The following is a 24,230-nucleotide window of genomic DNA, read 5'->3' as shown; positions in this document are numbered from 1 at the left end:
GAGAAGTTTCTGTTAAAAATAAACCGAAGTACGAAAGTTGCTATGTTCGGGGGAGGGGCGTTTTGGCTCCCGGGTGAACAGTTACGCGATCACCAACAACATCAACGGTGCAGCCAAGGGCGCTAAACCCTTCTAGCATATTTGAATGGAGGGAGCACATCCATTGATGGATTTCACTTCAATTATTGTTTGGCTCAAGTAGATGTAGAGCCATCAATGTGAAATCCTTTTGTATATGCTGCATATACAAAAAGCATCTCCACATTTCCGCTCGTCCTTACCGAAGAGCATCTTGCTGAACTCAAATCTCACCAGAAGATCGTACACCTAGAATCAGTCCTTGCTCTCTCTCTCTCTCTCTCTCTCTCTCTCTCTCCCTCTGAAAAAGGGGTGGAACCAGTGCTTGTTGCTGAAACCACAGGCCCATGAGAAACATGATTTGCGCCTCTTGTTTCCCTTCGTTTCTAGCTGGTCCATGGACCTGACCACCCAACTGCCTAGCCAGCGGGGCCGAGCTAGCTGAATGCCATGTTCCGATCTCACCTTTTCCGTTCCCCTCCATGCACGCGTCATCGTCAGGGCCACAGTGCACGTACGTACACTCTGTTAATTATAGGCACCCAGACAGCATTTCATTACGACAGTGCCCTTTGCGTTGCGTGTGACGCGGGACGGGCAGTTTGCACCACGAAATCCTGGAGAGGCAAGCACGCACGTTGCCCAGGCATCCGGGTTTGGCCGGAATCGCCATCGGCGCGACTGCGCTGAAGCAGTGCGCTCTTGTGCGGCGTGAGGCTGACAGGGACGGCGCTTGCTTGATCTTTTGCTGCCGGTCACGTTTGCCTGAGCCCTGAGGCGATACGATACGACAGCCTACGCGTCAGGACATGCGGCTCCGATTTGGTGCCATCATCCATAGAGAAGTACCAACTCAACTGGTTTCGAATTGAATAAGTTCCCTTCAAACAACTTGTTGTACATATGGATTTCCATATATAGCCTAATTATTAGTGGCTTGATATTTTTTTTTTGAAGGGAAGCAAAGCAGCCTGTCAGTATTAATTGAACATGCTTACATGGCACAGACAGCAGGAGTATGTTCTCGTGCTCGGAGATCGACCTAATTTCGTGAACCAACTTAACGGATCCATTCCAACAACCAACAACCGGCACGATCTTTACACATGTGTCGCCAAGCTACTAATTTTCTCCAGATCCAAGCAGCAGCTAGTAGATCAGTGTATCACCAAGCTATCGTAACATGGAACTCAAGCACGATCTGCACTCGAATATAGTAAAACGCCAGCCGCGCAATGTGGTGCATGATTGCAACCTTCTCGGAACAAGAACAAAAAGCGGACGATCTTGTAGTACTAATGATAGTAAACACTAGCTAAGATGCTTGGATAAAGAAAGACCAATGCAAGCATCACAAGTTGATTCCTTGAGGTGACAAGTAATTAACATGGCACAAAAACTAGTAGTAGTAGGATCAAACTAAACTCGCCATCATCTCAGATGAACCAAAAATTAGCAAGCCTTCCTCACTCGGTATCTTCCTCGTCTCACCAGTCACCAGCCTATGTACATTGCAGCATCTAAGTAATAAAGAGAATAAAGAACGCAAAATGTATTTTGTTTTTGTCAAAGCCAACGCAAGAGAAGCAAAGGGGGAAAACCGGTCGGAATGTCGGGGTAAATCCATCACCGGCACCTCGAGATGTCGATCTCGATGAGGTTGTCCTCCTCCAGCTCGATCTCGATCATCCCGTACTCTTCCCCGCCGCCGCCGCCGTCGTCGTAGTCGTCACTGCCGCTGCAGCTGTCCGATGTCCAGGGCAGGCCCATCTCTTCCGGCCCCCACTCCGCCTCGAACTCCTCGTGGATCACCTCCAGAGCGCGGCCTTTGGGCGCCCACGACGCGAACTCCGGCTCCAGGAACACGCTCTGGGGCTTCGCCGGCGGCGGCGGCGGAGGCGGAGGCGGGGCGACCTCCGGGGCTCTCTCCTGCAGCGGAGGAGGAGGAGGAGCAAGGGTCGCGGCAGGTGGCGGGGAGCCGAGGCGGAGCAGGTAGACGAGGAGGAGGACGGAGGAGAGCGGGGCGGGGGAGAGGAGCAGCTGCAGGAGCGGCCGAGGGAGGTAGAGGACGGCGAGCAGGGAGGCGGCCGCGGCCGCGGCGAAGAGGGGGTGGTGGGGCCGTTGGTCGGCGGCGGCCGGCGGCGGCGGAGGGGATGGGGAGGCCATTTTAAGGCGGGAGGAGTGGAGTGGTTAAAGCCAAGCCACGCACCGCCAAGTCGGTTTTTCTCTTTTTAAAGCGACAAGCAAACGAGACGAGCGAAGGACGCGCTTCCGGTTTTATTCTTGTTCCAGCCAGCGAAATCAAAACCCCAATCTTTTTTTGCAGGTACGCCCGGAAGGACGGTAGAATGTTGTGTTAAAAACAGCATACGCTTCACTGATTGTTCGTCCGTTGTCCTCCAAGTCCAATTAATGGTAGAATGTGTTACTAACTTGAAATGCTCAAGACCCTCTTCAGCGACTAATGTAGGGATGACATGTGGGTCCACGTCCACATGTTGGGACAGTACTGGGGAAATTGACCGGTATCTACCACGGCCAGGAAAAGGAGCGTCCGGTCAAACGGCGTGCGACTGGGTCAGCAGTAAAAAACATGATGGGCGGCAGCACGGAGCCACACGAATCGGGGCACCGGCCGGCAGAAAATGCAAATGGCTCGGCTCGGGCGAGCGGAAGGCTGCAGCATGCACGTAAAGGCACAGAGCTGCCACCTGCACTGCACCCGAAACGGGAGGAAAAGGCAACCGGACCAGACGAAACGGGAAGAAAAGGCAACCGGACGAGACGAAACGGGAAGCAAATCCCCGACGGGCAGAGAGAGATAGCTCCACCGGCCGCTGCCGAAACCAACGGAGGAAAGCTGACGGGCCTGCGTGCCCTTGCCCGGATGCCTCGTGCCCTTTTCGATGGAGCCGCCAGATCCTCCCGTATCCCGTATCCGTCACCCGTCGGGCAGTCGCAGCCTCGCAGGCATCTTCCCTGCATGTTAACGTGTCGGGGCGAGCCTTTTTTTCTCTTGTTTGCGCCGCGGGGCAACTTGTCTTCCACTTGAAGTCTTGCCAACGGGGGAGGAGCAGGGGTGGCCCAGATATGTGCAGATCCTTCCGGGTGCGGCCAACTGCACGTCTACAGGCCATGGGGACTCGCTGTACCTGTACGGTACGGTGCCATGAGGCTCAGGTCAGGTAGTACTGGTGTTGTGTACTCCTACCGTCCTCAGCTCCTGATCTTTCGAGGGGCGATGGGCTACTGGTGTATGTACTGCTAGCGATAGCATAACAAACGTCCTAAACTGAAGTGTACTTGTATGGGACTTTGGTGTATTTTGTGGGGATTTAGGGTTTCAAAGTTTGCGCCGAAATGAACTTTGAGCTATCCTAGGTTGTGTCGACATCCTTGGTTTGTGTTGCGAATTATGGTATCGGGACGTGCCATGGGACGTGGTTTGTTTTTCTCGGCAATGCCAGTTCTTATGCGGGGCGATAGCCCATCTCAAGCAGATGCCCGGTTCTGCCGCTGGCCCATATATTTAACGGAACAAAAAATTATATTCGCATCGGTCCGTAAAATTTATACAAGTGGCCCGTAAACCGCCTCTTTCGCCGCTATATGTACGTGGAGGGCACATTTTACGATTCCCGTCTCGAATAGATCCGTCCCCTTGGCTGTAATCCTCATCCCCTCTAGCACCGTCTTTTCTTAGCTCCGGCGAGTGTTAAGGACCTCGATCTAGGGTTGGAGGAAGGAGAGGAAGGAAGGGGAAAGGGGATCGGCCGAGGAGGACGAAGGTCAGCTTCGTTTCTCCCTTCAGATTCGATTACAATAATTCTTGATGCCCTCGCTTACTCACCCACTCGCTATATAACCAGGCACGCAGGCCACACCACCCACACCACTCACTAGGCCTCACGCTCGGCCCACGGGTTAGTCCGACCAGGCCCACCAACCATCCGCTCAGCTCCCTCCAGGTGCAACGGCGCAGCCGTGCCATTGACCAGTGGGGTCACGCCAGCAGCCGTGACAGTCCCCCCTTTTGAGAGCCGCCTTGTCCCCATGGCGGAGACCGCGGAAAACGCAACTGAAGAAGCTCTGGATCCTCCCACGTCGAGAGCACGCCAGGCAGGCCGTCCCACTTGATACGTAGACGCAGTTTGGAGTCGCCTCCTACACGAACCATCTTCTCTTCCAGGATGGACTCTGGTTCATGCTCCGCCTGTAAAATAGCATTGTCAGAGGGTAATGTATCACTTACGGGAACCACGGCTCCTTCCGCCTTCTTCAGCTGGGACACATGCACCACGTTGTGAATCTTGCTTGACGGCGACAACTGTAGCTTGTACGCCACCGCGCCCACTCTTGCGATGACCCGGTAAGGTCCGAAGTAGCAAAACGCCAGCTTCTGGTGCGGACGTTGGGCCACTGCCGACTGGATGAAAGGTTGCAGTTTCAACAATACCGCGTCCCCCACCTGGAATTCTCTATCAGTACATTTTTTGTCTGCTTGAGCCTTCATCCGGTCTTGCGCTTTTTTGAGTTGCTGCTGCAAGTGCTACACCATGATCTCGCGCTCTTGTAACCACGCCGCCAAGTCAGGTACTGAACACTCATCCACTTGTGCGATCCCGAATTCCCTGGGAAGATGCCCATAGATTAACTCGAATGGTGTCCGTCCGAGAGCCGAATGGAACGATGTATTGTACCAATATTCCGCCAGAGCTAGCCATTTGGACCAATTGCCAGGACAGGAGTGAACTGCACACCGGAGATAGCTTTCCAGGCATTGATTGACCCTCTCGGTCTGCCCGTCCGTCTGCGGGTGATAAGAGGAACTGAGCCGTATGTCAGTTTTGCAGAGGCGAAAGAGCTCCTGCCAGATGTTGCTTGTGAATATCTTGTCCTGATCCGAGATGATTGCCAGTGGCAGTCCATGGAGCCGAAATATCTCACGCATGAAGAGTTTGGCCACTTGCAAGGCAGTGAATGGGTGGGATAGTGGCACGAAGTGAGCGTACTTGGAGAACTTATCTACCACGATAAGAATGGTATCATGCCCGCCCGAGCGCGGTAGTGCTTCAATGAAATCCATGGATATGACAGCCCACGGCTTCTTGGGGATGGGAAGCGGTTGAAGCAACCCCGCAGGTGATATTCTCTAAGTTTTCGCCTGTTGACATACCATGCATTCACGAACCATTGTTTTGACTTGTTGTTTCATCCCGTGCCACGCAAAGAGCCGCTTGACTCGGTTGTAGGTAGCATGGAATCCTGAGTGCCCGCCTGCTGCACTGGAGTGAAGTGTTATGATCAAGTTCTGCTGTACTTCAGTGTCCTTTCCGATCCACACGCGCCCATGAAACTTCAGAATCCCGTCCTGCAAGGAGAACCCTGGTTCGCTGTCTGGGGCCAGTGCCAGCCTTGTCATGCGCTCGGTAGCTGCAGCATCCTGCCGATAGCTTTGCTTGATCGCTTCCAGCAAAGTGGGCTTACAAACTGAGATTGCTGCCATTTTTGTTTCCTGTCCGGGTGCGTGACGAGATAGCGCGTCCGCTGCTCTGTTTGTCAGCCCAGCTTTATACTGAATAGTAAACTGCAGTCCTATCAGTTTGGTAAACGCTCGCTACTGTATTGGCGTGTTGAGTCTCTGATCAGTTAAGTTGAGTAAGCTCTTTTGATCTGTTCGAACCACAAACTCCGCGTGTTGGAGGTAGGGTCGCTAGTGATCCACTGCCAGAAGAAGAGCCATGCATTCCTTTTCGTATGCCGACAGTCCTAGGTTGCGTGGGGCTAGAGCTTTGCTTAAGTAGGCCACGGGGGTGGTTGTTCTGCATCAGGACTGCTCCGACGCCTGTGGCACTTGCATCCGTCTCGACCACAAACTGCTGCTGAAAGTTGGGCAGCGTCAGCACCGGAGCCTCGACCAGAGCTTGCTTGAGAACAACGAAGGATTTGTTGGCCTCTAGTGTCCACACAAACAGGGTGTTCTTCCGGAGCAGATTGGTAAGCGGCTTGCTGATCACGCCAAATGATCGCACAAACTTTCTGTAGTACCCTACTAACCCCAAGAAACCCCTGATTCCTTGGTATTGGATGGGACAGGCCACTATTGCACAGTTCTGATTTTTCTGTTGTCTGTAGCCACCCCTTGTTCACTGATAATATGCCCCAAGTAGCTGATCTTTCCCTGCGCAAAGGTGCACTTGGACATTTTGGCCTTGAGTCCGTGCTGATGTAAGAGCTCCAGAACCTGACGCAACAACTTCTTGTGTGCCTCCAACTCTTCAGTGTGAACTAGGATATCATCCATGAAGACAAGCACACCATGGCGCAGCACGGGAGCAAGCACTATATGCATGCCCCCCTGGAACGTGCCGGGCGCATAGGCCAATTGAGGGAGTCCTGGACTAGGGGGTATCCGGACAGCCGGACTATCATCGTCCGCCGGACTCCAAGACTATGAAGATACAAGATTGAAGACTTCGTCCCGTGTCCGGATGGGACTTTCCTTGGCGTGGAAGGCAAGCTTGGTGATACGGATATGTAGATCTCCTACCATTGTAACCGACTCTGTGTAACCCTAGCCCTCTCCGGTGTCTATATAAACCGAAGGGTTTTAGTCCGTAGGACACGACAACCATTACAACAATCATACCATAGGCTAGCTTCTAGGGTTTAGCCTCCTTGATCTCGTGGTAGATCCACTCTTGTAATACACATCATCAATATTAATCAAGCAGGACGTAGGGTTTTACCTCCATCAAGAGGGCCCGAACCTGGGTAAAACATTGTGTCCCTCGTCTCCTGTTACCATCCGCCTAGATGCACAGTTCGGGACCCCCTACCCGAGATCCGCCGGTTTTGACACCGACATTGGTGCTTTCATTGAGAGTTCCTCTGTGTCGTCACCGATAGGCTTGATGGCTTCTTCAATCAACAACCACGATGTCCAGGGTGAGACTTTTCTCCCCGAACAGATCTTCGTGTTCGGCGGCTTCGCACTGCGGGCCAATTCAATTGGCCATCTGGAGCAGATCGAAAGCTAGGCCCCTGGCCGTCAGGTCAGATTTGGAAGCCTAAACTTCACGGCGGATATCCGCGGAGACTTGATCTTCGATGGATCCGAGCTGCAGCCGAGCTTGCCGCACTGTCACGATGGGCATGATCTAACTCTGCCGCCGGACAGTACCTTGGAGGCCGCACACGAATACGCTCCGACCCATAGTCCGGAGCCGATTGCGCAGATCGAGGACGGGTGGCTGGACACCGCCTCGGGGGCTGCGACGTCCACGGCGATGGAGCCGAACACTGACCCCGTCCCTTATAAAGCTCGTGACTCCGAGGTGCTGGACTCCCTGCCGGACTCCGAACCTCCTGCGCCCCTGCCAATCGAATCCGATTGGGCGCCGATCATGGAGTTCACCGCTGCGGACATCTTTCAACACTCGCCCTTTGGCGACATCTTAAATTCGCTAAAGCATCTCTCGTTGGAGAGCCCTGGCTGGATTATGGCCAGGATAGTTGGGATGCGGACGACGAAGAAATTCAAAGCCCACCCACCACCCACTTTGTAGCCACTATCGACGATCTAACCGACATGCTAGACTATGACTCCGAAGACATCGACGGTATGGACGACGATGCCAGAGACGAACAAGAACCAGCGCCTACAGGGCACTGGAAGACCACCTCATCATATGACATATACATGGTGGACAACCCAAAAGATGGGGACGGCGAAGAAGCAGCGGAGGCAGATTCCTTAAAGAAACAGCCCAAGCGCCGACATCAGCGGCGCCGCTCTAAATCCCGCCACAGCAAGAATGGAGATTCCGGCACAGGAGATAATAACACCCCAGAAAGTGCCGAAGACAATCCCCTCCAGCAAGATTCAGCGCAAGAGGATGCAGAAGCAAGCCCTCATGAGAGAGCGGCAAACGAAGAGGTCGAGGATGATAATTACATACCTCCCTCCGGAGACGAGGCAAGCCTCGACGACGACGAATTCGTAGTGCCCAAGGATCCCGTCGAACAAGAGCGTTTCAAACGCAGGCTAATGGCCACAGCAAATAGCCTAAAGAAAAAGCAGCAGCAGCTTCAAGCTGATCAAGACCTGCTGGCCGACAGATGGACCGAGGTTCTCGCGGCCGAAGAGTATGAACTCGAACGTCCCTCCAAGAGTTACCCAAAACACAAGTTGCTCCCCCGATTAGAGGAGGAAGCATACATACCTTCATCACCAGCGCACAATACGGCCGACCGACCACCCCGTGGTCGTGATAGAGAGGCATCCAGGCCCTCCACCAAGACCGTACCCCGGCATCGCTCCAAAAGTACGAAGCCACGGGGGAACGCGCTGGACTTGCGAGATATATTGGAGGACAAAGCAAGGCAATCCAGATCCATCTATGGATCACGTGGGCGCCCCATGACCCACGACGAATACCGTCGCGCCGGATACAACAACTCCGGCCGGGCCGAACACAGCAGACAACGCTCCCTTGAGCTACGTCGTGATATTGCTCAATACAGAGGCGCCGCACACCCGCTATGCTTCACTGACGAAGTAATGGATCATCAAATCCCTGAAGGGTTTAAACCCGTAAACATTGAATCCTATGATGGCACAACAGACCCCGCGGTTTGGATCGAAGATTATCTCCTTTATATCCATATGGCCCGCGGAGACGATCTCCACACCATCAAATATCTCCCACTCAAGCTTAAAGGACCAGCTCGGCATTGGCTTAACAGCTTGCCCGCAGAGTCAATTGGGTGTTGGGAGGACCTGGAAGCCGCATTCCTCGACAACTTCCAGGGCACATATGTGCGACCACCAGACGCCGATGACCTAAGCCACATAATTCAGCAGCCAGACGAATCGGCCAGGAAATTCTGAACACGGTTCTTAACAAAAAAAAATCAAATCGTCGACTGTCCGGATGCAGAGGCTCTCGCAGCCTTCAAACATAACATCCGCGTCGAGTGGCTAGCCCGGCACCTAGGACAGGAAAAGCCGAAATCCATGGCAGCCCTCACATCATTAATGACCCGCTTCTGTGCGGGAGAGGATAGCTGGCTAGCTCGCAGCAACAACCTCAGTAAAAACGCTGGCAGTCCGGATACTAAGGACCACAACGGCAGGTCACGTCGAAGCAAAAACAAACGCCGCGTTAACAGCGACAACAATGAGGATACGGCAGTCAACGCCGGATTCCGAGGCTCTAAACCCGGTCAGCGGAATAAGCCATTCAAAAGAACCACTCCGGGTCCGTCCAATTTGGACCAAATACTCGACCGCTCATGCCAAATACATGGCACCCCCGAAAAGCCAGCTAATCACACCAACAGAGATTGTTGGGTATTCAAGCAGGCAGGCAAGTTAATTGCCGAAAACAGTGATAAGGGGCTACATAGCGACGACGAGGAAGAGACCCGGCCGCCGAACAATAGAGGACAGAAGGGTTTCCCCCCACAAGTGCGGACGGTAAACATGATATACGCAACCCATATACCCAAGAGGGAGCGGAAGCGTGCACTAAGGGACGTATATGCGATGGAGCCAGTCGCCCCGAAGTTCAATCCATGGTCCTCTTGCCCGATCACTTTCGATCGAAGAGACCATCCGACCAGTATCCGCCATGGCGGATTTGCCGCATTGGTTTTAGACCCCATCATCGATGGATTTCACCTCACGAGAGTCCTGATGGACGGCGGCAGCAGCCTGAACCTGCTTTATCAGGATACAGTGCGCAAGATGGGCATAGACCCCTCAAGGATTAAACCTACAAAGACGACCTTCAAAGGCGTCATTCCAGGTGTTGAAGCTAATTGTACAGGCTCAATCACACTGGAAGTGGTCTTCGGATCCCCGGATAATTTCCGGAGCGAGGAGTTAATCTTCGACATAGTCCCGTTCCGCAGCGGCTATCACGCTCTGCTCGGACGAACCGTGTTCGCAAAGTTCAACGCGGTGCCGCATTATGCATACCTCAAGCTCAAGATGCCAGGCCCTCGTGGAGTCATTACGGTCAACGGAAATACGAAACACTCCCTCCGAACGGAGGAACATACAGCGGCTCTCGCGGCAGCAGTACAGAGCAGCCTTCTAAGGCAATTTTCAAGTCTGGCCGTTAAACGACCGGACACAGCCAAACACGCCCGGAGCAACATCAACCAAGACCACCTGGCAAGTTCCGAGCACGCGTAGCAATGCGGCCCCAGCCCCAGCCCTCGCATGATTGCAAGACAAGCCCTCCGCGTACATCACTACGCTCTGGAGATACCATGGGCATATGGGGAGGGGCACGTGTTGGAGAACGTAGTAATTTCAAAAAAATTCCTACGCACACGCAAGATCATGGTGATGGCATAGCAACGAGAGGGGAGAGTGTTCATCCACGTACCCTCGTAGACCGTAAGCGGAAGCGTTTAGCACAACGCGGTTGATGTAGTCGTATGTCTTCACGATCCGACCGATCCAAGCACCGAACGTACGGGGCCTCCGAGTTCAGCACACGTTCAGCTCGATGACGATCTCCGGCCTCCGATCCAGCCGAGCTCCGGAGATGAGTTCCGTCAGCACGACGGCGTGGTGACGATGATGATGTTCTACCGGCGCAGGGCTTCGCCTAAACTCCGCAACGATATGACCGAGATGGAATATGGTGGAGGGGACACCGCACACGGCTAAGGAACGATCCGTAGATCAACTTGTGTGTCTATGGGGTGCCCCCTACCCCCGTATATAAAGGAGTGGAGGAGGGGAGGGCCGGCCCTCTCTATGGCGTGCCCTAGGGGAGTCCTACTCCCACCGGGAGTAGGATTCCCCCTTTCCTAGTCCAACTAGGAGCCCTTCCAAGTAGTAGGAGTAGGAGACAAGGAAGGGGAAGAGAGAAGGGAAGGAAGGAGGGGGCGCGCGGCCTGCCCTAGGCAACCCCTCTCTCTTTCCCGTATGGCCCAATAAGGCCCAATACTTCTCCCCGGCGAATTCCCGTAACTCTCCGGTACTCCGATAAATACCCGAATCACTCGGAACCTTTCCGAACTCCGAATATAGTCGTCCAATATATCAATCTTTACGTCTCGACCATTTCGAGACTCCTCGTCATGTCCCCGATCTCATCCGGGACTCCGAACTCCTTCGGTACATGAAAACTCATAAACTCATAATATAACTGTTATCGAAACCTTAAGCGTGCGGACCCTACGGGTTCGAGAACTATGTAGACATGACCTAGAACTATTCTTGGTCAATAACCAATAGCGGAACCTGGATGCCCATATTGACTCCTACATATTCTACGAAGATCTTTATCGGTCAAACCGCATAACAACATACGTTGTTCCCTTTGTCATCGGTATGTTACTTGCCCGAGATTCGATCGTCGGTATCCAATACCTAGTTCAATCTCGTTACTGGCAAGTCTCTTTACTCGTTACGTAATGCATCATCCTGCAACTAACTCATTAGTCACATTGCTTGCAAGGCTTATAGTGATGTGCATTACCGAGAGGGCCCGGAGATACCTCTCCGACAATCGGAGTGACAAAACCTAATCTCGAAATACGCCAACCCAACATGTACCTTTGGAGACACCTGTAGTACTCCTTTATAATCACCCAGTTACGTTGTGACGTTTGGTAGCACCCAAAGTGTTCCTCCGGTAAATGGGAGTTGCATAATCTCATAGTTACAGGAACATGTATAAGTCATGAAGAAAGCAATAGCAACATACTAAACGATCAAGTGCTAGGCTAACGGAATGGGTCATGTCAATCACATCATTATCCTAATGATGTGATCCCATTAATCAAATGACAACTCATGTCTATGGCTAGGAAACTTAACCATCTTTGATTCAACGAGCTAGTCAAGTAGAGGCATACTAGTGACACTATGTTTGTCTATGTATTCACACATGTATTATGTTTCTGGTTAATACAATTCTAGCATAAATAATAAACATTTATCATGAAATAAGGAAATAAATAATAACTTTATTATTGCCTCTAGGGTATATTTCCTTCAGCACGACCACAACAGACCCAGAGTGCGGCTCGACCACACCAGGGGCTCCCAAGTGTGTCACTTTTTTTATTTTTCATTTTCCTTCTTCTTATATACAGGACTCCGTTCACCAGAGGCCCTGTCCGGCGGCGTGCCCGCCGAACTCACGATGCAACAGCCAGGGAGGGAAAAAGGCTGCGACGAACACTCAGGTGTCTCCATTACGAGCATTAAATTTGATTATATACACCAGTCCGCAGCCCACCCCTGGAGGGGGACATGTTTAATTAGTCCAATCCCTTGCTTACCGCACTATTTGTATCATTCACTCATAGCAGAATTCCTTGAATAAATAATGCAGCACTTTTTGCCTATAATTGCATTACTTTATATATATGTTCATCAATGACATCTTGCACCCGTACATTTTGGTACGGCCAAATACACCAGGGGCTTATATTCCCCGCATTATGGTGTGATAAGTCCGAACACTTTCACAAGTGCGGCACCCCGAACTTATAGCATTATATGAATCGGCTCCGAATCATGTCTTGGGTCAATAGTTGGGTTTGCCCGGCTCCCATGTTTTGGTACCTTACGTTCCGTTCTGTCGGCTAAGGTAGCACTGGGAGAACCACTGCGATTGCGCCCCGGTTGAGCTGGGCGAGCGCCTCACTAGAGAAAGCTAAAACTGACTGGCATGATAAGGCGAGAGACTGGTCGCTGTTCGAGAGGTCTTTTCGGGTCCCTAAAGACTTATGCCGCTTCGAGCGAAGAACCGGATAATGTTCGACGAAGGCGTGGATAGCGCCCCGAATTCGGTCTTCCGAATACTAGGGGCTTCGCCGAAATTTAAAATTATATAATTCTATGGCTAAGTGAGAGTGTTCAAGCATTATAAGTCCGGTTGCCTTGTTCGTTGTGTTGAGCGCCTCCCTAGATGGACCCAAAAATGGGAACAAGAGTGCTCAAGTTTATCCTGAACACCCCAGCACTCGTGGCATGGGGGCTGAAGCCGACGACTTGCCATCTCTCAGATTTTATAAACGGGCGCACAGAAGGTAATATTTTAAATCAATAAGCGTTGCTTAGCGCATATGAACAAAGTTTTCAGCGCACAGGATAACACATAGGGAGTTTACTCAATAATTACATCTCTGGGGCACTCATCCGCAATCTTGCGGGCACCCTTCAGGACAGTCTTATAGTACATCTCGGGCGTATGATACTCCTTGCCCGCTGGCGGCGCATCAATGATAAGCCTCTCCGCATCCAGCTTGCCCCAGTGCACCTTTGTGCGGGCAAGGGCCCGGCGAGCACCTTCAATACAGGCGGAGCGCTTGATGACCTCCACCTAGGGGCACGCATCCACCAGCCGCCGCACGAGGCCGAAGTAGCTCCCAGGCATGGCCTCTCCAGGCCACAGCCGGACTATGAGGCCCTTCATGGCCTGCTAAGCTACCTTGTGGAGCTCGACCAGCTGCTTCAGCTGGTCGCTAGGGGGCACCGGATGGCCGGTGTCAACGTACTGAGACCAGAAGACCTTCTCCGTTGAGCTCCCCTCCTCGGCTCGGTAAAATCCGGCGGCATCGGATACACTGCGAGGCAGATCTGCAAACGCCCCTGGAGAGCTCCGAATTCGGGTAAGTGTCAGGTAGTTTACATTAACATGCTTGCTTTGTATGAAAAATGCCTTACCCGCCGCTATTTTCTTCATATCCTCAACCTCCTGAAGGGCCTTATGGGCCTCGGCCTTGGTGCACTTGGCACTTTCAAGAGCCGAGGCAAGCTCGGACTCTCGAGTCTTTGAGTCGCGCTCCAAACTCTCATGCTTCTCCATGAGAGCCTGGAGCTCTTGCCGCACCTCTGCCACCTGCGCCTCCTGCTTCTCTCGCTCTGCCCGTTTCGCGGCCGCATTGCATTCGGCCGCGGACACAGCCTCCTTCAGGGTTGCCACCTCGTTCGTGGCCCCTGCAGTACCCACGTTATCCTTGTTATTTTTATTGCAACCTAAATCCTTTTCTGTAAGGTAACTATTCAAAGTGGTGTTACTCACCTTCTTTGTCCTCGAGCTGCTTCTTGGCACGGCCGAGATCTTGCTCGGACCGCTCGAGATCCTGCTTCAATGCACCGACCTCCGCAGTCAGTGCGGCAAAGGTCAGCAGCGCAGCCTGCAAACCCATATTGACAAAAAAAATTAGCAACCCTGTGTATATCTTTTTTAGATCCTCAGTCCGGCTTTTCTTTCCGAACACCGAACCGAGCATCAGGGACTACTGTCTATGCGGTATTACATTACATATTTTTAACTTCTTACCTCAAAGCCTGTTAGAAGGCTACTGCAGGCTTCGGTCAGCCCGCTCTTGGCGAGCTGAACCTTCTGAATCACCGCACTCATAATGGTGCGGTGTTCTTCCTCGATGGAAGCGCCTTTGAGCGCCTCCAACAAGTTGTCCGGCGCCTCCGGTTGGACGGAGGCCGCCGGTGTCACGGTCTTTCCCTTCTTGCGAAGGGGCCGCCTGCCAGACTCTGGAACCACTGCGGGTTCCGGCGTGGAGTCCGGCGCAAAGTCCGGGAGGCTGCCTTGCGGCGCCTCCGGAGCCTCCTCCTGATGGGTCCCTTCCTGGGATGCCACCTCGGCATCCTCAGCGGCGCGAGGGGTGGAGGCAGTCGGGATGGAATCCACATCCGACGGAGCCAACGACCTGCTCGATGAAGCGGGGAGATCATCATCGGCTGGACTGCAGGCAGTGTGCGGCATTAGAAGGACGCTATGTGACATAAAAAGAAATTATAAATCATTCAGGAATCCGGATACTTACGATCTTGCCGGAGGCCTGGCCCTTGAGGGCCACTCTTCATCACCAACGTTGGCGTTGGCGGAGCTGTCCGGGGGAATAGTTCTTCCCCTCTTGGATCCTTCGGCCTCCCCTGTCAGGGAAGCCTTCCTCTTCCTCTCTCCCTCCTCTGGGAGAGAGTCTTCTTCCTCCTCCACACCTTCGGGGGAGGAGTCCGCCTCGGAATCGTCGGACACCTGAAAGCGGGAACTCTTTCGAGTACCCGTGGCCACCTTCTTGGCCTTCTTCTCCGGCACCACATGCGGTGCCGGAACCAGCAGCCCCGCTAGACGGGCGTCTACTGGGTTTTCTGGCATGGGAGCCGGGCAGATGATCTGCTCGGCCTTCCTCATCCAGTCCTGTCAAAGGAAAAGGGAGATTGAAACCCGCTTAGAGTCAAACTATTAACAACAAGTGTCCCGTAAAGGGGTAGAATCACTTACCTCGTCAGCTGGACGCTGCGAGTGAAATCCGTGATCTTCAGTCGCGGATGCGGGAGCTTCAGCGCCCTTGAATAGCACCCTCCAGGCGCCTTCATACGTCGTGTCGAAGAGCCCGCTCAACGCCTGGTGATGTGCCGTATCGAACTCCCACAGGTTGAATGCCCGTTCTTGGCATGGGAGAATCCGGCGGACGAGCATGACTTGGACCACATTAACAAGCCTGAGCTTCTTGTTCACCAGCTTCTGGATACAGGCTTGGAGTCCCGTCAGCTCCTCCGAACTACCCCATAGCAAGCCCTTCTCTTTCCAGGAGGTGAGCTGCATAGGGATACCAGATCTGAACTCGGGGGCCGCCGCCCACGTAGGGTCACGCGGCTCGGTGATGTAGAACCACCCCGATTGCCACCCCTTGACGGACTCCACGAAGGCCCCTTCGAACCAGAGGACGTTGGGCATCTTGCCCAACATAGCGCCTCTGCACTCCACCTGCGTGCCCTTCACTACCTTCGGCTTGACATTGAAGGTCTTGAGCCACAAGCCGAAGTGGGGCTGGATGCAGAGGAAGGCCTCGCACACGACGATAAACGCCGAGATGTTGAGGATGAAGTTCGGCGCCAGATCGTGGAAATCCAGGCCGTAGTAGAACATGAGCCCCTGGACAAAGGGGTGAAGTGGAAAGCCCAGTCCGCGGAGGAAGTGGGGAAGGAATATGACCCTCTCATGGGGCCTGGGGGTGGGGATGAGCTGCCCCTTGTCGGGCAGCCGGTGCACGATGTCGCTGGAGAGGTATCCGGCGCCGCGCAGCTTTTCGATGTGCTCCTCCTTAACGGTTGAGGCCAACCACTTGCCTCCCGCTCCGGACATTACTGGAGAAGGTTGAGGCGAGATGTGCGAACTTGGGCGCTGGAGCTCGAGTGCGCGGAGATGGATAAGCAAAGGAGGAAGAAGGCGTAGGTGAAAAGGTGGATCCTTATCCCTTATATATAGGCGGATGAAGACTATGCGTCCCCACCGGCCTAGTAAAACTCGCTTATCCCCCAAGCACCACCATCAATGGCGCGGTTGGGTTACCCACGTCCGTATTGATGAGAATCCCGGAATAAGGGGAACACGATCTCTGCTTCGACAAGACGTGCCAAGGAAACCGCTTCGCTAAACACGCTGAGGTGGTACAATAAAAAACGATTCAAATAAAGGCTTGGTAGTGGCGTGACGTCATGCCACGAAATACTCAGCAGATTGAACTTGTGTACATATTATTCTCTCTACGGTGGAATGTGGAATTTATTTTGCAGAGCCGGACACTATCCTGGTGTTCACAATCTTCTATGGATTATTCGGAGGAGGAACCCGCCTTGCAATGCCGAACATTATGCGCGCCGGACTCATCGTCATTGAAGCCAGGTTCAGGGGCTACTAAGGGAGTCCTGGACTAGGGTGTATCCTGACAGCCGGACTATCATCGTCCGCCGGACTCCAAGACTATGAAGATACGAGATTGAAGACTTCGTCCCGTGTCCGGATGGGACTTTCCTTGGCGTGGAAGGCAAGCTTGGCGATACGAATATGTAGATTTCCTACCATTGTAACCGACTCTGTGTAACCCTAGCCCTCTCCGGTGTCTATATAAACCGGAGGGTTTTAGTCTGTAGGACACGACAACCATTACAACAATCATACCATAGGCTAGCTTCTAGGGTTTAGCCTCCTTGATCTCGTGGTAGATCCACTCTTGTAATACACATCATCAATATTAATCAAGCAGGATGTAGGGTTTTACCTCCATCAAGAGTGCTCGAACCTGGGTAAAACATCGTGTCCCTCGTCTCCTGTTACCATCCGCCTAGACGCACAGTTTGGGACCCCCTACCCGAGATCCGCCGGTTTTGACACCGACACCAATCCATACGGCATCACACAAAACTGATAATGCCCCAAATGAGTTTTGAAGGTTGTCTTGTGTTCGTCCTCTGGGCGCAGTCTGATCTGGTGATATCCTGCGCGTAGGCCCAGCTTCGAAAACCACTTGGACCCGGCAATCTCATCCAACAACTCATCTATGATCGGCATCGGGTAAGTGCTCTTAACTGTGATTGCATTCAGATGCCGGAAATCGACACAGAACCTCCACGTCTGGTCCTTCTTCTTGACTAGCAACACGGGAGAAGAAAAGGCACTGTTGCTGGGTACAATAAGCCCCAAGCAAAGCATCTCCCTGACTTGAGCTTCGATTTTGTCTTTTTGCTCTGGTATGTATCTGTATGGACGCATGTTGATGGGATTTGCACCTGCAATGAGGGGGATAGCGTGATCCCACTCTCTGTGCTCAGGCAGACTGGTTGGTTCGGCAAACACTGACCGAAAGTCGTCGATGATGTGTTGTATCGCTGGAGGCACTGGATCACCCTCTTCCTGCTGTCCTACTACACAAATCATCACTATATGTGCAATTGAGTTGCCCTGTTCCATCTCCATGAGCTGTGACAATGTAGCTTGTTGCACTTGTTCGACTTGTGGTTGCAGCCCTTGTAGCGCTACTTGCTATCCGGCCTGGTTGAATTGCAATGTCTTGGCTGCCCAGTCGACAAACATCGGCCCACACTGTTCCAACCAGTCGATCTCTACTACCATGTCATAGCACCCCAGCGATAAGACGTGCACATCTGTAGTGAACTTGCACCCTTGAGTCTGCCACTGACACTGTGGTACAATCCCCGAACACTTGAGCACACCCCCATCTGCAATCTTAACTGACACGGGATCCATTGGCAACACCTGTTCTGCTATCCTTGCTGCCACTGCCTCGCTGATGAAACTATGGGAGCTTCCTGAATCCACCAGTATAAATACCTCATGCCCTTCGATGTCACCTAGGAGCCGAACCTTACGGGGTGTAGTTGCCCCCATGGTGGCTAGTTTGGAAATGGACATCAGTTGCTCCTCCTCAGAATCTGATTCATGCCGTTGCCGATCATTCTCCTCAGCTTGAAGCATTTCCCACAACTCTTCCACCACGTGAAGCTGCACCATGGTAGCACATTGGTGACCTTGTCCCCAACGCTCTCCGCATTTGAAGTAGAGACCAAAGGCACGCTTGTAGTTACAGAGCGTTGCGGTGCGATCTTCTCCTCGCCCTGGATCCTGACGGCGATCCGGAGCTCGCGCCGCGTCCAACGCGCAACGATCTTCAGCAGCCGCTTGGGGCGCTGGCAGTGCTGGCCGTGGAGGAGGTGCACCCAAGGCCATCAATGGCCAAATTAGAGCGCGGGTTGCGCCTTGCTCGTGCCACGACTACTCCTTCCGTGGCATGCCTGCCAAGAGCTCCTCCTGCAACGAGGCGAGAGAAAAGGCAGTATCCAAGTCCTGGGGACGATGTAAGACTATCCGGCTTTAATTTCAATTTTCAGACCATCTAAAAACTGAGTTGTAAAGAACAGTGGATGAAAAGCTGAATTATGCGCAAGCAAATGGTGCATAAGCTCCTCAAACTGTTCTAAATACTCTGCTACTGATCCTAACTGCCTGAGAGAATTAAACTGACGCAATTGAGCTTGATACTGTTCTCGGACTAATTTGGCGCAAACAGCAACACACAACTCCTCCCAAGTAAAGGAGCCCCGACGCACTTCCTGGACTTGAAGCCAGCGCGCTGCGTTGCCCGAGAAATGCAGAGTGGCTACCCTAACCCACATGTCACTCTGAATCCCATACACTTCAAAATATTTCTCGCACTTGGCTTTCCAGAACTGAGGATTGTCTCCATCGAATGAGGGAAAATTCAGTCGGGGAAGCGACCAACCGTGGTGAGGAGAATGCATGGGGGAAAACTGCTCTCGCTCCTGACCAACCCCTACAGATGTATCGATAGGAAGTGCCAGAGGAGGCAAATTGAACGCACCCTTGACCGGAGGAGGCACCAGGGTGGTAACCACCCCGTGAGCCGATTCCCCAGGTTCGATGATGTCATCGTGGCCTTGTGGGCCCCGGTGCATCGTGGCGTGCTCTGGATGCACCGCCGCGGGACGCTCCACCGGATCCGACGCAGGATCCCCTTCCGCGCCGCTTGGATCTGCCAAGACGGGATGGAGTGCGATCCTCCCCACTTGCGTGCGCAGCTCGTCGAGCTGTTGCTGGAGGTTCGTCACCGCCGGTCGCCACAGCTCGAGGGACGCCTGAATCGCCTCCAGGCGCGCATCGTTGGCCGCGCGGCCCTCGTTGTCTGACTTGACGAGTGCAGCGATCTGCTCCTCCATGGCCGCCATCTTCTAAGCTTGTTTGGTGGTGTAGCGGGGGCGGGGGTAGGCTGTCTCCAGGGCTACTGACCTCTGATACCACTTGTTAGGGACCTCGATCTAGGGTTGGAGGAAGGAGAGGAAGGAAGGGGAAAGGGGATCGTCCGAGGAGGACGAAGGTCAACTTCGTTTCTCCCTTCAGATTCGATTACAATAATTCTTGATGCCCTCGCTTACTCACCCACTCGCTATATAACCAGGCATGCAGGCCACACCACCCACACCACTCACTAGGCCTCGCGGGTCAGTCCAACCAGGCCCACCAGCCATCCGCTCGGCTCCCTCCGGGTGCAACGGCGCAGCCATGCCACTGACCAGTGGGGTCACGCCAGCAGCCGTGATAGCGAGCTCATCTTGCCGGTCCCCCCTCCTCCCCCCTCCGAGCGTAGATCATGTCGGGAAAAGGTCTCACGGACACAGGGCCCACCGCAGGTCGCCGCCATGCAAGCGCGGCCGACATGATGCAGAGGCCAGCAACTCCAACAGTCCCGCCGTCGAGCCGTGGCACTCGGCGCCGGCGCGCAACCGCAGCGTCATGTCTTATAGCGGCAGCAACTGCGCGTGGCAGCGCTTCAACGAGCTCCACGACATGCTCTGGCCGAAGACAAAGAAGCTCCGCGAGGCGGAGATTGCACTCTCCGCCGTGAAGGAGGCGCTGGAGGCTAGCAAAGAGGGCGTGACAACACGCTTCGAGGCGGCACACGTGGAGTACGAGCTCGCTTACACACTCTACCGCTCATCATGTGAGTTCTTCCTCGACGTGAAGCCGCGAGCTGCTGTCGGCCCTCCGTCGTTTCTAGCTTCTGAATTTAAGTTTAGTTTGCTTGTGATCAACTCCGGCGAGTTCTGGGCTATCTATGTAGCGTTAACTTGTTTAAAGTTGAAGTTTTTAAATTTGCGATATCATATCTGATATTTGTTCCACGCCAAAGATAACCAATTTTGCGGGTAAGGATTTACCACATCTGCAAGAGATGCTATAGGAAAGACAGAGAAAAACTCTTGCACTCAACCAATTGATCACTGGGCGCGCATTGGCCGCCTCCTGCGTTCAATGCGTGTCCCACGGAGGTCGCACACAATTTTTTTTTGTTTTTTTACTTTGGTACCGAGCACCCAAAACATGCCCAGTATCCCACGCGGAGGATGTCAAGGCATCATCCTGGGACACCATAAAAACACTTAATTTTAGGAAGCGGTCTTTATGCTACTTAGTTCTGTACTGGATAGAACTGTAATTTCGAGTAGCCCCCAACCCTTAAGTTAGTTTATCAAACTGGCTTGAGGGTAGAATTTTAGCTTTACGCCAATTTACGCAAAAAATGGATTGACGAGAATATTCAGTAGCCCGCGAGACTCATGTTGGTTCTTAGAGGACCCGACAAGAGGATCGAATCAAGTCCGTTTTGGGCCTTGTTCTATGTTCTCTTTTATTTTGTAGGGCTCCAACTCCCACATCTCGGCCCGCTCCTCTGAGTTGGATGAGCTAAAGCGTCAGCTTGCTCAAACCGAGCAAGAGTCCCTGCAACTGAGGCAAGAGGCCAAGGTGGCACGAGGTAAGGATTTTTGTATGTATCCTTAAATTTTTTTTCCTTATGGAACAACTATTTGTATATTTACTTGTGTGTTTGTGTCTTGCAGCGGTGGAACAGCGCGTGGCCGAGTGGTAACCCACAAGTATAGGGGATCGCAATAGTTTTGAGTGTAGAGTATTCAACCCAAATTTATTGATTTGACACAAAGGGATTCAAAGAATATTTGCAAGTATTAGTAGTTGAGTTGTCAATTCAACCACACCTGGAGACTAAATATCTGGAGCAAAGTGATCAGTAGCATAGTAGTATGGTAATTTGATAGTGATAACAGTGATAGTAACAGCAATGGTAATGATAACAGCAGTAGTAATTGTTTTGTAGCAGTTGTAACAGTAGCAGCAACAGTAGTAACATAGCAAGGACAATATGCGAAAAGCTCGTAGGCATTGGATCGGTGATAACATTGGATAATATTTATCATATAACAGCCATAACCTAGGGCGACATAGAACTAGGTCCAATTTATCAATATAATGTAGGCATGTATTCCGTAAATATTCATACATGCTTATGGAAAAGAACTTGCATGACATCTTTTGTCCTACCCTCCTATGGCAGCGAGGTCCATAAGGAAACTAAGGGATATTAAGGCCTCCTTTTAATAGAGAACCGGAACAAAGCATTAACACATAATGAATACATGAGCTCCTCAAACTACGGTCATCACTGGAAAGAATCCCAATTGTTGTCACCTTGGGGTATGCGGATCATAACATGTAATAGATGCATATAACTTGTAAGATCGGATCAAGAACATAAATATATTGGTGAAAACATAAACGGTTCAGATATGAAATCATGGCACTTGGGCCCTAGTGACAAGCATTAAGCATAGCAAAGTCATAGCAACATCAATCTCAGAAGATAGTGGATACTAGGGATCAAGCCCTGACAAAACTAACTCGATTACATGATGAATCTCATCCAACCCATCACCGTCCAGCAAGCCTATGAAGAGACTACTCACTCCCAGTGGTGAGCATCGTGAAATTGGTGACGGAGGATGGTTGGTGATGACGATGGCGACAAATCCCCCTCTCTGGAGCCCAGAACAGACTCCAGATCTGGCCTCCCGATGTAGAATAGGTGAGGCAGCTCCATATCATGAAACGCGATGAAACTTCCTCTTCTATTTTTTCCTCTGAAAATAGGAATTTATTGGATAAATATTAGGGTCAACAGAGCCTCGTGGGCCCCACTACCCACCATGGCGCGCCAGATGGTGGTGGCGCACCCTGGTGCCTAGTGGGCAGCTGCCCCTCCCCCTCAAGTGGGTCTTGGTTCCAGCATCTTTCTTTTATTTCAAATAATTATCCAAAAAGTTTCATTCAATTTTGAGAACTTTTATTTTTGCACAAAAAGAACACCATGGTGGTTCTGGTGAAAACAACGTTAGTCCGGGTTAGTTTCATTCAAATCATGCAAATTATAGTCCAAAACAAGAGCAAAAACGTTAGGAAAAGTAGATACGACGGAGATGTATCAACTCCCCCAGGCTTAACTCGTTGCTTGTCCTCAAGCAATTCAGTTGACAAACTGAAAGTGATAAAGGAAAAAACTTTTACGAACTCTTTTGTTCTTGTGTCCATATATATGCTTAAATAATACCCAGGTTTTCAGCAAAGATCATGACTAACCATGCAAACGATGACTTTTAGAAACTATATTCACTCATATCAATGGCATAATCAACTAGCGAGCAATAATGAAATATTTCAAATGCCAACACTTTTTCAAAACAATCATGATATAATATGACAATAATGGTATCTCGCTAGCCCTTTATGAGACCACAAAACATAAATGTAGAGCACCTCCAAAGTTCAAGCAGCGACTAAACATTGTAATTCATGGTAGAAGAGATCCACTCATGATGCACACAACATTAATTGTACACAATGCATGAGAATGACAATAGTGCTCTCAGGACCGGTGCTTGTTTGAGAAGGTGATGACTCAATAATAAAAGTAAATAGATAGGCCCTTCGTAGAGGGAAGTAGGGATTTGGAGAGGTGGCAGAGATCAAAGCTTAAATCGAAGATAAATATAATTTTGGAAGGTATACCTTTCCTGTCAACGTTACGACCGAGAGTTTTCAATATTTTCCATGCTAAAAACATTAGCGGTGGTTCCCAAGCGGTAAAAGTAAAGTTTACTCCCCCTCCACCAACAAACATGGGCCATGGCTAGCCGAATCCTCGGGTGCCCTCCATACCAACAACAATCCGGGGGAGTTTGTTTTATTATTATTGCAATTTTTTAATCATGGAACTCGGCATCCCGATTACCGACCCCTCTCATGCAAGGACGAGTGAATAAACAATCATCATGAGAATAATCCGCTTAGCATGGAAGATACTGACTACCCCCCTGTCGCTCCATGAGCGGTACGAGCACACAAAACATATGTTTATTTGAATTTTTAGAGATGACGCATGCAAATTTACTTGGAACGGCAGGGTAATACCGTGCATAGGTAGATATAGTGGACTCATCTGGAATAACTTTGGTTTAAGGATTTTGATGCACAAGTAGTATTCCCGCTTAGTACAGGCGAAGGCTAGCAAATAGGTTGAGAAGCGACCAACTAGAAAGCAAAAACGGTCATAATCATGCATTATGAATAATTAACATTGAATACTAGCATGACTAGGATATAAACATCATGAACATAAATATCGTGGAGGCTATGTTGGCTTTGAATCCATTACATGTGTGAACATGTGGCAAGTCAAGCTACCTGAAACATTCAGAGGTTGATATCATATCATCATACTACGTCACAACCATTTTAATGCATGTTGACATCTAAGATAAATCATTATCCACTCCTAGCTACTTAAGTATGGAATGAGCAACTATAATCTCTAATTGTCATTTTAAACATGTTTAATCATAATATGCTGAATCATGGACACTGAGTGATATATCTCCAACGTATTTGTATTTTTTATTGTTCCATGCTATTATATTATCTGTT

General features: G+C 51.4%; 1 protein-coding gene across 1 annotated transcript; it reads right to left on the bottom strand.

The window, feature by feature from the left end:
• Positions 1 to 1,407: 1,407 nt before the first annotated feature.
• Positions 1,408 to 2,277, bottom strand: LOC119367623 (branchpoint-bridging protein-like). The gene has a single exon (XM_037633095.1). It carries the CDS (start codon positions 2,242 to 2,244, stop codon positions 1,705 to 1,707), a length of 540 nt encoding a protein of 179 aa, XP_037488992.1. The 5' UTR covers positions 2,245 to 2,277; the 3' UTR covers positions 1,408 to 1,704.
• Positions 2,278 to 24,230: the final 21,953 nt, after the last annotated feature.

The sequence above is a fragment of the Triticum dicoccoides genome, chromosome 2B (genome assembly GCF_002162155.2).
Source record: "Triticum dicoccoides isolate Atlit2015 ecotype Zavitan chromosome 2B, WEW_v2.0, whole genome shotgun sequence".
Taxonomy (NCBI): domain Eukaryota; kingdom Viridiplantae; phylum Streptophyta; class Magnoliopsida; order Poales; family Poaceae; genus Triticum; species Triticum dicoccoides.
This window is presented reverse-complemented; position numbering and strand designations above follow the sequence as displayed.